This window comes from Lepus europaeus, chromosome 17, assembly GCF_033115175.1.
Source record: "Lepus europaeus isolate LE1 chromosome 17, mLepTim1.pri, whole genome shotgun sequence".
In the NCBI taxonomy this organism is placed as follows: Eukaryota; Metazoa; Chordata; class Mammalia; order Lagomorpha; family Leporidae; genus Lepus; species Lepus europaeus.
The window spans coordinates 35,987,783-36,001,556 of record NC_084843.1 but is presented as its reverse complement, the minus strand read 5'-3'; the positions used below and the strand labels follow the sequence as shown (position 1 = coordinate 36,001,556).

At 41.1% G+C, this 13,774-nt stretch overlaps 1 protein-coding gene across 1 annotated transcript in view; it reads left to right on the top strand.

Moving 5' to 3' along the window:
* EXOC6 (exocyst complex component 6) overlaps positions 1-13,774 on the top strand; it is a 188,924-nt gene that overhangs the window by 173,513 nt on the left and 1,637 nt on the right. The window contains exon 21 of the mRNA XM_062214680.1: positions 13,113-13,225. Coding sequence (XP_062070664.1) covers positions 13,113-13,225 — 113 coding nt within the window. The remainder of the gene's footprint in view (positions 1-13,112; positions 13,226-13,774) is intronic.

Sequence of the window (13,774 nt, the reverse complement as noted above, 5' to 3'; positions counted from 1 at the left end):
GTGGATGCCTACATTAGTTAGAATGTTGCAGTGTTATCACTGTTATCCTCTGTCAGAAATCTGTTACTAACTAAGCGCTCAGGCAAGCGTTAGGCCCCAAAGTAAGCCTTGACAACACGCTGTGAACGCCTGAGTGAATCAGCTTCAGTCTAGTTTGATAACTGCCTTCTTTTTTCCATATTTAATTATGCCTTGAGGCCATGGAAAGACCACATTTATCTCTTGAAACAGACTAAGCAGCAAGTGTTCTGACATGTTTATCGAGCAAATTATTATACCTGACAGAGGTAATTACATATACAATCAGGTCTGGAAGTAAATGGATAATTAGGGGTTAATAAATTGTCTCGCATAAGAGCAGTGCCTTTTAGATTCAAGAAGAGTAAACTAAATACATATCTTTTTAATTGTTTGAGTAAAGATTACACATTATATTATCAGATTTGAAAGGAAGAAATGAGTGGCTATGCAAGCACCCTACAACATAAACTGCCAGATACTGTACTGTTCTTTGTCTTCCTTGGAGACTGCCTAGATCCTTATTTGCATCACACTAAGTATGGTGTGGCCTAACCAACTGCCTTCCTCCCATAATCTGTGGCGAGGTGTTTCAGGCTCCGTATTTAAAGACACAGAGCTGAGACTTTATCACTGTAAAGCATAAGAAATGAGGTGGGAGTCAGAAATTCACTTCACCGTTCCACCAAATATTTCTTGTAAGGCCTAGAACAGAAACTTCTCTTTCTGTTGCCTGCTAGGATACTTCAGAAATTATGCCCCTTTTCCTCTTGATGCAGTTGGGATTTGATGGTCTGGGTTTGTTTCCTGTATCCCAAACTGCCCAAGTTCCATTTTAAAGAAGAATGGCTCTGGGGTCAAAAGAATTTCATTTTTATTCATTATTCCAACTTTTCTGGTTGTTTTTCAAAAGCCAGAGTCGATGTTTGTAACTAATGACAAATTGTAATTGTTAGAGCAAAACACATGACTAATTTTATTGAAAACTAAATGAATTCTGCTGTTAGTTTTATTTTCATATGCAGATTTGCATTTCCCTTTTTAAAAATCACAACTATCAGGGTGGATGAGGAGGGGATTTTTTCAAATTTGGAAAACTATTACGTCCCCTGGTTTTTCTTGACATTTGCACTGTGAAGGAGTACATAAAGAAGCCTAGCCTTATCTGGCTTCCTTTATTCAAGCAACTGCTAGACCCTGGACTATAGACACACTGGCATATGGCTTTTTTCATTGGCTAATCCATATTATCTTCTTTTGTTGCTTCTTCCAAAGTCAATTTATACAAGCAGATCTTATTTCTTTATAGCTTCAATTAAGCAAAGTGACTCAGCAGAGAGAATTGAAAGTCTAGTGAACACTTTTCCTCATGAGTTTCAAGATTTGATTTCCTTAGTATTGGCAGTCTTGGAGCGTCATTGGTGAAGTCATTACATAACTACCTGTTATGCAAGTATATCAGATGATGTAATGAATCTGGACAGAAAATTAAATGTGTGACCCAGGAATGTTTGTTTAACGTGTTTCATGGTGGCATCTCTGGTTTACAAAAGGTAATCTCAGGAGTGGAACTTTCATTGTGAAATATTTTAGTACATTCTATAGCATAAATCAAACCAATAAATAACTAGTGTGGCTTTTAGATATTACTAATAATTCATATATCTTAATTATTAGTTTACATGTAAAGTAAATAGTAACATATGCATTATTATTTTTATATAAATTGTGGGTTCAGTATAGACTTACAGAATTGTGAGTCCAAGGTAATATACACAGTTCATCTCAACAAATATTTTGTTGGTACCTACTACATACTAGGTACTGGGCTGTATATGAAAACACAGATATTAAGCAAAATTAGTCACCAGCTTTGGGGCACTTAACAAAGTATGTTATTAGGAGGAGGAAAAGTCATTTGAACTTTACGGGTATTGGATATAGACAAGGGCTGGGATTAGGCACAAATCATCCCAACTAATAAAAAAAAAATTATTGATATTTGATTTCTAAATTGGCAAACTTCCCATGGTATCAAAATATTATGAACAGTACTATAATGAGGACATGTGGGAGGTACCATGAGGAGATACAGGAGTAACTGTGCTCTCAACTGAGGTGGTCTGGTGTGGCTTCCTGGGAGAGGTGATTCTAGGCTTAAGTTTTACAGAATAAGTTATAGAATAAGGGTGAAAATGGAGGGGAACAAGACTCCATACAGAGGAGAAGAGAAAGAGCAATTCCCTGGGGATAAAAAGAAAACTAAGAGTAGTTCCTTGTATATAAGGTTGAATTCCAAGACCAAGATTGACTAAAGTGTAGAATGGTTTTGCACATCATGTTAAGGAACTTGAAATTTTTCTTAGGAGAATTGAGAAGCCATTAGATTTTAAGCAAGGAAACTGTGTGTTCATATTTGTGTTTTGGCTGATCTCTGTGGCAGCAGTATGGAGCTTGATTGATCTAGGGTATTGAAGAATGGCAGAGGGGAGAGGAAAGATAAAAGGCCTCGGGGGAGATTATGCTGTCTGAACTCGGTTGATATTAAAAGTAATAACAAGTAGGAAGTGTGGCCTGTGTGTTCGAGTCCCAGCTGCTCCACTTCTGATCCAGCTCTCTGCTAATGTACAGAGGACCCTCCAAGTACTTGGACCCATGCTACCCATGTGGGAGACCTGGAAGAAGCTCCTGGCTCCTGGCTTTGGCCTGGCCCAGCCTTGGCCATTGCAGCCATTTGGGAAGTGAACTAGGGCATGGAAGATCTCTCTGTCTCTCCCTCTCCGCACGCCCCCGACCCCCGCCCCATAACTCTGCCTTTCAAGTGAATAAAACAAATCTTTAAGAAAGAAAATAGGAAGAAAGTGAATTTAAGAAATATGTAGGAGAATAGTTGGTATAATTTGATAGGTTAGATGCAAGAATGAAAAGAGGAGGCAAAGCAGACTGAATCCAGATTTGGGTGATTAGGTAAGTGCTGCCAACTCCTTTATATCCTGCCTCAGGTCCTATTACAACTGAAGGAAAACAAACCACTGAAGATACCATAAAAACCTAAATCAAGAGCCAGCCTTGTGGCTTAGTGAGTTAAGCTACCACTTGGGTGCTAATTGAAGTCCTGGCTATTCCACTTCCAATCCAGTTCCCTGCTAATGCACCTGGGAAGCAGCAGCTGCTGCTTCAAGTACTTTAGCCCCTGCCACCGGCGTGGGAGATCTAGTTGCGATTCCTGGCTCCTGGTTTTATTTTGGGCAGTGAAAGAGCAAATATACAAGCTTCCTCTCTCTTTCAAACAAATGAATAAATCTTAAAAAAAAAAAATCACATTCAACTACTTGAAGTGAATCTACTTGAGGCAACTGTATAAATTAGTCTTTCTTATATTGAATAATAAGTGTTTTTGTTTTTCAGAAATGGGGAATTTAAAAACTGAATGATAAGAATTAACTAACATCCTTCTTCATTCTTGAAGTTTAAGGAAACTTTGGTTAAATAACTGTTATTCGGGTTTAAATACGTACTGCAAATGTTGTAAACCCCAAGTGCCTAGGGCAGATGTTGTGTCCGCTTCTTGGGATGCCTGTCTCCCATATCAGCTTCCTGCGGCTGCATCTTAGGAGGCAGCTGATGATGGCGTAAGTCTTTGGGCCCCTGCCACTCACATGGGAGACCCAGATGGAGTTCTTGGCCCAACCTGGCTGTTTGGGGCCATTTGGGAAGTGAACCAGCAGATGGAGGCTCTCTACCTCCAACTCTGCTTTTCAAATAAAAAAATAAATAAATGCTACATGATGAATTTGAAAACATGCTATGTGAAAGAAGTGTTACAAAAGATATATGATGCCCATTTGGAAGTGTCTAAAAATGGATGTGGGTGGGGATTCTTTGGAGACTATAAAATTATTTGAGACCTTTGACCAACTTTGTGAGTATACTCAAAAGCATGAATTTGTATCCTTTAAATAGGTAAAATGTAAACTCCAAAGCTGTTTTAAAAAAAAGACTAAAAAAGGTGATGTAACAAGAAATAACTATAATTGTATTAAAATTATGAGAAAAATAATGAGATAGCTCCCCTAAACAAAAAGTTTCTATAAATACAGTAAGTTTTTTTTTTTTTTTTAAAGATTTATTTCTGGGGGCCGGCGCTGTGGTTCAGTGGGTTAACACCCTGGCCTGAAGTGCCGGCATCCCATGTGGGCACCAGTTCTAGTCCTGGCTGCTCCACTTTCAATCCAGCTCTCTGCTATGGCCTGGGAAAGCAGTAGAAGATGGCCCAAGTCCTTGGGCCCCTGCACCTGCGTGGGAGACCCCGAGGAAGCTCCTGGCTCCTGGCTTCGGATCAGTGCATTTCTGGCCATTGCAGCCAACTGGGGAGTGAACCATCTGATGGAAGACCTCTCTCTCTCTGCCTCTCCTCTCTCTTTTAACTGTGACTTTCAAATAAATAAACTGTGACTTTGTTTTATTTTAAAGAGTAGCAGAAAGCGAAAGAGATCTTCCATTTGCTGGTTCAGTCCATAATGGCACGGGCTGGGCCAGACCAGAGGCAGGAACCAAGAACTCCATCAAGGTCTCCTATGTGGATGCAGGGGCCCAAGCACTATCCCATCTTCTGCTGCTTTCCCAGGCACATTAGCAAGGGACTGGATGGGAAGTAGAACAGCCATGATTGGAACCAGGGCTCATATGGGATGCTAGTGTCACAGACATCTCGACCCACTGCTCCACAATGCTGGCCCCTAAGTATAAGGCAGACTCTGTGTGTTATAGCTACAAGATAATCAATTCAAAATCTCTATTAAGAGATAGTAAGATAATCACCATAACTAAGAACGGAGTTAAATGTAGTTACTTCTGAGATTGGAAGGAGTAGAGCTGTTGGCTTCATGATATGCCCCACTTGATTATTAGCTATGTATTACTTTGATAAAATTAATTCCAGTATATTAGACTCATAAACTCATACATCTGTATCTGTGTGCCATTTTAGCTATGTAGTGACCTAAAAAGTTCAAAATAAAACCAATATGGAAGTGTATAAATCTTATTATGCAAACCCCACTATTTACCCCTTTTTTCCCAAATTCCAAACTCACCTACCTAATGGTTGTCAAGGATCATCACTCAGCTTAGCATCAGAATATTAAGAACATTGTATTTCTGTGTGCAGTTCACTGGAGTGAAGTGTCTTGAGGCTAAGCAGTGCCTTTAAAGAGCCTCTCCAGCACAGAATGTCAGGGCTTGCTGCTGTGCTTAGGGAGGACTGGCTGAGAGCAGATTGAAGAGGGCAGGCTTGGGAGCCGGTGTATCTGAGAGCCAGGAGGCAGCAATTAACACCTGAAGGCAGCAGGAGACAGATGGCTGGAGGCATGGTCCTGTTTTTGCTTCCTTTAATTTTGTTCAAGCTCCTCCTAACTGCTACCTAAAATTCTTGGCTGCATGTGAGGTTTTCAAATGTGGCACTTTCGGCTAACCAGAAAGAAAGAAGCCAAGTGCTTTAAAAATTATGTGGTGCTCACCATTGGATTTCTCCATCCATTTGGAAGAAGGATTTGTGTTTTTCTCCAATGTGGCTAGTTTAGTAAGACCCAGTTTTCTTGAATCCCCAGTGACTCATTACTCAGGATTTGTTTGAAGCACAGGTATTTCTTCCTTAAAACTGTGTTAGGGTGTAGGAGTTTTGTTGTTGTTTAAATTTCTGCAGCCCTCTAGGAACCCTTGCCTCAGCTTTGTTTTTTGGAGGCAAAGGAAAAATGATCTCCTGGTTTACTTTTGGAATCTGCAAAGCAACCCTGAGATCCCAGGTGGATTTAATGTTTGGAAAAGAGAACGTGGGGGACTAAGGTTGACCCTAAGCCCCCAGGTCACTGTTCGCATTTACGAAAGCAAACCTGGTATCCCCAATTGCTTTTCTCTTGAGGTTGGCTTAACTTTATTTATCTTATGTCTTGGGTCACTGCCCCTGAGGTGCTTCAAAAGCAAAATCCAAAAGACCCAAAACAAAGAAAGCTAAACCAGATTCAAGGAAAAAATGACCTAGCACTGTGGGTTCACTTTTACAAAAGCAAAAAGTCGTTTCAGGAGTTCCATAGATGGTTTTAAGTCGGCCTAGGTTCATTTTGTCATTTGCAAAGTGATCTCAACAGGTCTGAGACTCCAGGTTTCTTGGGTATAGATTGGGAGTGAGTCTATAGGACAGGAAACTGTCAGCATGCTAAATGGGTTAACTGAGCGGATTCCTCAGTGATTCTGAAGCGATTTAACTATTTTGAGCATAAAAATAGGACCACCCATGCAACTATTTCTTAAGCTGATCTTTTTGTTTGCTGACACACAAAGGGAGCACGGAGGAAGTGAAACTTACAGCTCACTTACAAATACTGGCATAAATCCATTTTATTTTATCAGATTAGTTATGAAGGGTATTTTTGAATCCTTGGTAAAAAAAATAAAGGATTCTAATTTTAGATAATCTTATAAATCGTGATGAGATAGAACTGAGGCACATATTTTGGTGTTCGTTTTTATATGATCCATACTTTGCTTACTTCCCAAAAGGATTTAGGGTGGAATTATTTTACTTGACTATTGGAACAAACCCATTTATAGAACATAATACCAATTTTCATTATCATATACCTGAGTTTAGCCTTTAATAAGTAATTATAAAATTGCTTTTGGATAATCTGGGGAGATTTTTGTTTTTGTTCATGTTTGATCCACATCTTTGAACTTCAGGTATATGTGTTAGCTAATAAATTCACCTGTTGAGACCACATCTTACTGTTTATATGCAGGACTGAAATAGGATCTGTGAGATTAGCAACAGATGTATTGTTTGTACATAGGCATGTGAAGGAAGCAGAACTTTAAATGGAAAGGTGAAGTTTTCTATGATTTAGATCTCAACATTAAGAACATAGTGAATCCGGGGAGAAGTAGTCCCCAAGGCAGTGACTACTGGTGTGCAAATGAAGGTGAGTGTGAGTGGCAGCACCCCAGTTTCCACTTCCCTTGCTGCTGTCACACTCTGGCTCCAGAGCAGTGGTGTTCTTTTTAGGCCATTTCAATCAAAGGCCAGGGACTGTGCTTTTTAGTCAGAACAGCAGCTTATGGTGGCAACCTATGGGAATGGGCTCATTCCTTGCAGTCTGGCCTGGCATCGTGATAGGTAGGATCCCGGAATAAAGTCATGGTTTTGGGTTACATCTTATTACTTTAGAAGTGAGAAAAGAACCTTATAATTGTTATGGATGAAGGACACTGGCAGAGCGTTCAGAAGCATCGATGCCGCTTTCTCGGAAGATCATTGAGCTCAGTTACCAGACGGAGCAGCTGTGCTGAGGAGATCTTTTCACTTGGTTGGTGCCCGCATGAAAGCCTGGGAGAAACGGAGGGGAGTCGATGGTCTGCACTCAGCTGCCATCCTCCGCCCGCAGGCAGACACTGCCATTTCCAGAGACCCATCAGGATCAACCAAAGTAGCCTGTGGTGTGCTCTATTTGTACTCACAAAGTTCCCTTTTAATCTTAGAATCATGGTCTGGCTTCATCAGCCAGTCAGTTTTTGAATATCTACTACATGGTTACGCTGTGCGGGATATATTTATCTGTTTGCCTTCACTTCATGAAGTGTTTCTATTTACTTGTCCTAGCAGTTTTATGCATTTGAAAAATCCTCTCACACATGGAAAAGAGAAATCAATATGAGATCAGCCTGCATGCTAGTCCTATCTTTCCTCTGTACTCATGTTCCTGTCTCTGTGGGACATCAACATTGAAATACACTCACATCATCAGGCATTGGATTCATAGCCTAGGGGTAATAAACAAGCAATCACCAGATCCTACCAATCAGTGGTTTCTGTCTTATGCTGTGTTAAATGATGGCAGCCTCCCCCTTGGTAACTGTGTTTCAAATTAGTTTTTCCACCAATTTTTTTTTTTTTGGTAAAGATTTATTATTTCAAAGGCAGAGTTGGGGGCGGGAGGGCTTGTGTGTTGGGTGGGGGGAAGGAGAGGGAGAGGGGGATAGAGAGAGAGAAAGGATATGAATCTTTCATTTGCTGGTCCACAATAGCTAGGCCTGGGCCAGGATTAAGCCAGGAGCCTGGAACTCCATCCGGGTTTCCCAATGTGGGTGCAGAGGCCCAAGGGCTTGGGCCATCTTCTGCTGCTTTCCCAGATGTGTTAGCAGGGAGCTGGATCAGAAGTGGAGCAGTGGGACTCAAACTGGCACCTGTCTGGGATGCCATAACACAGGTCACAGGCAGTGGCTTAACCTGCTGCATCACAATGCCTATCCCTCCAGGAATCTTGTATTTGTAATTTTGTATTCTTTTCTTTTTTTTGGGGGGGGGGGGTGGTGGTAAATGTTTATTTATTTATTTTCATCTACTTGAAAGGCAGAGAGGGAGAGGCAGAGAGAGAGAGAGAGAGAGATCGATCTTCAATCCACTCATTTGCTTCCCAGTGCCAGCAATAGTCAGTGTTGGGCCAGGCCTAAGCCAGGTGCCCAGAACTCCATTCAGGTCTCCTACATAAGCAGTATGGGCCAAAGAGCTGTGCTGATCCGAAGCCAGAAGCTTCTTCCGGATCTCCCACTATGGTGCAGGTACCCAAGGACTTGGGCCATCTTCTTCTGCTTTCCCAGGCCACAGCAGAGAGCTGGATCAGAAGTGGAGTAGCCAGGACTCGAACCAGTGTCTGTATGGGATGCCAGCACTGCAGGCAGCAGCTTAACCTCTATGCCATAGTGCCGGCCCAAAAATAGTGTTTTCTTGCTGTTTCCCTGCTTATAATGTAAGCTCCTTAACAAAATGGGCCTTGGTTTCAATATTGTATCTCTGATGCCTGGCACAGTATCTAGCATGTTACTGGCAGTAATAGTAAAAAATAAATCTTATCGGGGCCAGCACCATGGCACAACAGGTTAATCCTCCACCTGCAGTGCCGGCATTCCATAAGTACACCGGTTCTAGTCCTGGCTGCTCCTCTTCCAAGCCAGCTCTCTGTTGTGGCCTAGGAAGGCAGTAGAAGATGGCCCAAGTTCTTGGGCCCCTGCACCCACATGGGAGACCAGGAAGAAGCACCTGGCTCCTGGCTTCAGATCGGCGCAGCTCCAGCTGTTACAGCCATTTGGGGAGTGAACCAACAGAAGGAATACTTTCTGTCTCACCCTCTCACTGTCTGTAACTCGACTTCTCAAATAAATAAATAAAATATTAAAAAAATAAATCATCTAGATCTTTGGACTTTTCATCCATATTGACAATGCATTACTTCCATTAATATGCTGATATCTACAGATATACATAAACTTGTAAATAATATAAATATTATGTATTTTGAGAAGATTTTATTTATTTGAGTGGTAAAATTACAGACAGTTACAGACAGAAAGAGGGAGAAACAGAGAGGTTTACCCCTCAAATGGCCACAATAACTGGAGCTGAGCCAATCTGAAGCCAGAAGCCAGGAGCTTCTTCTGTGTCTCCCACGTGGGTGCAGGGGCCCAACCACTTGGGCCATCTATTGCTTTCCCAGGCCATAGCAGAGAGCTGGATTGGAAGAGGAGTAGCCGGGACTAGAGCCATGCTCATATGGGATGCCAGCGCCACAGGTAGATGATTAAGCTACTGCGCCTCTGCGCCAGCCCCACTACATGTATTTTTATAAAGCATTAATGTAGGGGCCTGGCAATGTGGCACACTGGGTTAAGGCATTGCTTGCATACTGTTATCACAGTGCCGGTTCAAGTCTTGGCTGTTCCACTTTCTTTTTTTTTTTTTTTTTTTTTAATTTTTGACAGGCAGAGTGGACAGTGAGAGAGAGACAGAGAGAAAGGTCTTCCTTTTTTGCCGTTGATTCACCCTCCAATGGCCGCCGCGGTAGCGCGCTGTGGCCGGCGCACCGCACTGTTCCGATGGCAGGAGCCAGGTGCTTATCCTGGTCTCCCCTGGGGTGCAGAGCCCAAACACTTGGGCCATCCTCCACTGCACTCCCTGGCCACAGCAGAGAGCTGGCCTGGAAGAGGGACAACCGGGACAGGATCGGTGCCCCGACCGGGACTAGAACCTGGTGTGCCGGCGCCGCAAGGCGGAGGATTAGCCTGTTGACCCACGGCGCCGGCCGGCTGTTCCACTTTCAATCCAGCTTTCTGCTACTGTGCCTGGGAAAGCAGTAGATAATGGGCCAGGTGCTTGGATCCCTGCCTCCCATGTGGGAGACTCTAGGCTTGTGCCTGGCCCAGCTCTGCCTGTGGTGGGCTTTTGGGGAGTGAACCAGTAGATAGAAAATCTGTATTGGTCTCTCCCTGTCTCTGCTTTCTGTCACCCTTTTGAATAAAGAAATCTTTTTTTGGCCGGTGCCGCGGATCACTAGGCTAATCCTCCGCCTTGCGGCACACTGGGTTCTAGTCCCGGTCGGGGCACTGATCCTGTCCTGGTTGTCCCTCTTCCAGGCTAGCTCTCTGCTGTGGCCCGGGAGTGCAGTGGAGGATGGCCCAAGTGCTTGGGCCCTGCACCCCATGGGAGACCAGGAGAAGCACCTGGCTCCTGCCATCGGATCAGCACGGTGTGCCGGCCGCAGCGTACCTACCGCGGCGGCCATTGGAGGGTGAACCAACGGCAAAAGGAAGACCTTTCTCTCTGTCTCTCTCTCGCTGTCCACTCTGCCTGTCAAAAAAAAAAAAAAAAACTTTTTTTTTTAAAAAGTAAAGTATTAATGTAATGAAAGCATATAGATTAAATTTATCCACATGTGAGCAGTTTGGTTTAAATTTTATGGTCCCTGTAATTTCTAGTGATTTGCATATGAGGAATTTGGATATGAGTATCTGACCACATGTGAAAATTGTAAGCATGGTGTTTTGTAGTGGAGGAAAATCTGTTTTTGGGCTGTGGAACAGACAATTCAATTCTGTATTCACAGTTGGAGTTGTGGGTTTTTAATTCATTTAAGTAATAAGCTCCTCCTTTCCCACCCGGGGGTAGATCAGCTCAGGAGAAAAAGGCTGATTTTATTTAAGATTCCTTCCTCTTCCATATCCCAAAGGTCACGTTGCTAATACCTTTTGGAAAGCAAGGGAGATTACGGTCAGTACACTAAGAGGTTGCTTTCTGCTGGCCGACTGCACGCGCAGGCAGACTTGTGCAAGCACATACCTACACCTGGAAGAGGAATCCTTCCAATTGTGTGAGGGGCATTCCTTGTTGAAATGTGTTCAGCTATATAAGGAGGTAAACATTATTCCTAACCGTAATGCTAGCACATGTCCATTGTAGAGTATTATGGAAATTAAGAAAATAGCAGCTATCCAGAATCCCACCACACAAAAAACAACCAGACTTAATGTTTTCTCAAGTTTTCTTCTAGTCTTTTTGATAGGTTTTTATGTGAATTGCCACATTTATCATAAAAATCTTCCCAAATTATTTAAAATTCTGTGTAAACACTTTTAATAACCACTTGATATTCACTGTGCAGATAATGCTTCATTGCATAACCATTGCCTTTATATTGAGATGTAGACTGTTTTTGGTTTTCTGATAACATTTTTGAGATTAATATCTTTGTGCAAAACTTGCTGTCTGCCTTCATTACTGTTTCGTGAAGTTATATTCATAGAAGAGAGATTACTGAGTCAAAGAGAATGGCCGTTTTTATAAGGTTCTTAAACACATTGCACAATCACATTGCAGAGGAGTCATACCAGTTTACATTCGCACCTTCTGAGTGTATGAAAGTCACTTTCCCTCTTCGTGAGAGAAAAATGTACTTGTTGCCAAACAAGGGTCAGAAATCACAGAACTTTCAATAAGTCCCCTTTTCTTTTTCAGACAGTGTATTCTTTATTTTTGTCTCATTCTAATTTCTGAACCAGTGCTTTTAACTCTTGGTGAGGCCCAGAGTGTTATCTTGCCCAACTTAAAGGGAGTAGCTTTACTTTAATAGTTAATATTTTCATTATAGAAGATGCCACCTTTTCAGGAAAATCTGTTAGCAGTTGTAAATTGGGTTGGAAAGAAGATCCTCACCTACTAAGGAAAAATTACTTTCTGGGACTCTTTCTCTGGGTGGTTTTAATCACCTCAGGTTTAGCCCTCCAGTGAGTAGGCTCCTGTCTCCTGAGTAAATGCAAATGCTTCCTTCATTTGAAAACAAAATAAAGGACCCCTCAAGTACCAAAAGAGTTAAACCAAAAGGAAAGAATAACATAAAAACTAAAGGAAGGTGAGCAGGCAGTAAGTAAAGCATTTAGCTTCTGAAACAATTCAAATGGGGATAGGAAGTTGGTTTTAAATGGCTTAAAAGGGATTAGGGTCTTAAAGTTGGATAAGGAGTTTGGTGCTTTGGTTTAGGCATGGCATTGCTTTTAAAAGATTACTTCCATATTTGACAATGATTCTAACTGGAGATTATAAAGCAAATAGTCAATTTTAAGACACCACAGCAAACAGGTTTGTTGTTGTTGTTGTTTGTTTATGTAAAATAATTACCTAGAGTTAACAGACTGAATCCTGAAGCCCTCATTTCAGTATAATACTAAGGATCAATCACCAGGGAGAATCCAACAGAGGTTGTTTAATGCACTTAATTGAGATTATCTGAGCTTTTGGTTTAAATTACTTTCGAAAAAGTCTAGGTGCAAACAGCTTCTTTGCAAGGTAAACACACTTACCTCTAAGAAAAAAAGTTCAATATAAATTCTTTAAACTTCTTCACACAGTAACACCAACCTTCATTAATTAAATTTGGTTGTTAACAGAATCATGTGTAAAGATTAAACTATGCATCAATACAAATGGTAATGCAAGTATAATTAGTATAATGAAACAGTGTTTTCATTATTTTCCTATTTCTTAAAAATGCAACCAGGCATTTTATTAGAAAAGCAACTCCTGATAATTTTAGCAATTTCAAAGTAAAATAAATGTATACTATTTTAGTTATGAAATACAGTTGATAATTTTAAAAATGAATTTCTGTATTCTGTACCATCTGAGAAGCAATTCACATGAAAATGTGCCATGAAGAGCATATGATTTGTGTAAAATCAAAAGCTGATTTATTGTTTTCCCCCATCTTCCGCAGCTCCTTGACCTATTTATGGTTTGGGATTGGTCTACTTATCTGGCTGATTATGGACAGCCAACTTCTAAGTACCTTCGAGTGAATCCAAACACGGCCCTTACTCTTTTGGAGAAGTGAGTATATTCTAAAAACCTCCAGAAAGACCATTTTAGAATGTTTTGATTCAGTGATACAATGAAGGACTAGAAATTTCCACCAAGGGAGGATTGTTTAGATGAAGTTTGAAAGCTCAGTCCATTTTAATGACCAGAAGATAAGCCTCTTTCTTTTTTGCTCTGCAGAGTTGGTATAGTTCCATATCCAATTGCTATTTACACTTATGTGGAAAAAACATTTTTCCTATTGTATTGTGAATTACAGGCTTGACTGACATTATAAATATTTTTACTGAAAATAGAGATGAGAATTGGAGCTTTAAAAAAAAATGTGGCCAGGAGTTGTAATGTTTGCCACCAGTGCTGTCTAAATCTTACCATGATAGACTCGTATTCTTTGTAGTTACAGAAATATGGGATTTGAAAAAGTAATAGAGTAAAACTAATTAACAGAATTTACTGGTGCATCTTGTCCAACTAAATACAAGTTTAGATGTTACCTTTCCCTCTCATTACATAGCAGACTTTCTTTTTACCCAGTGTATCATTATGATTTTAAATTTTTTA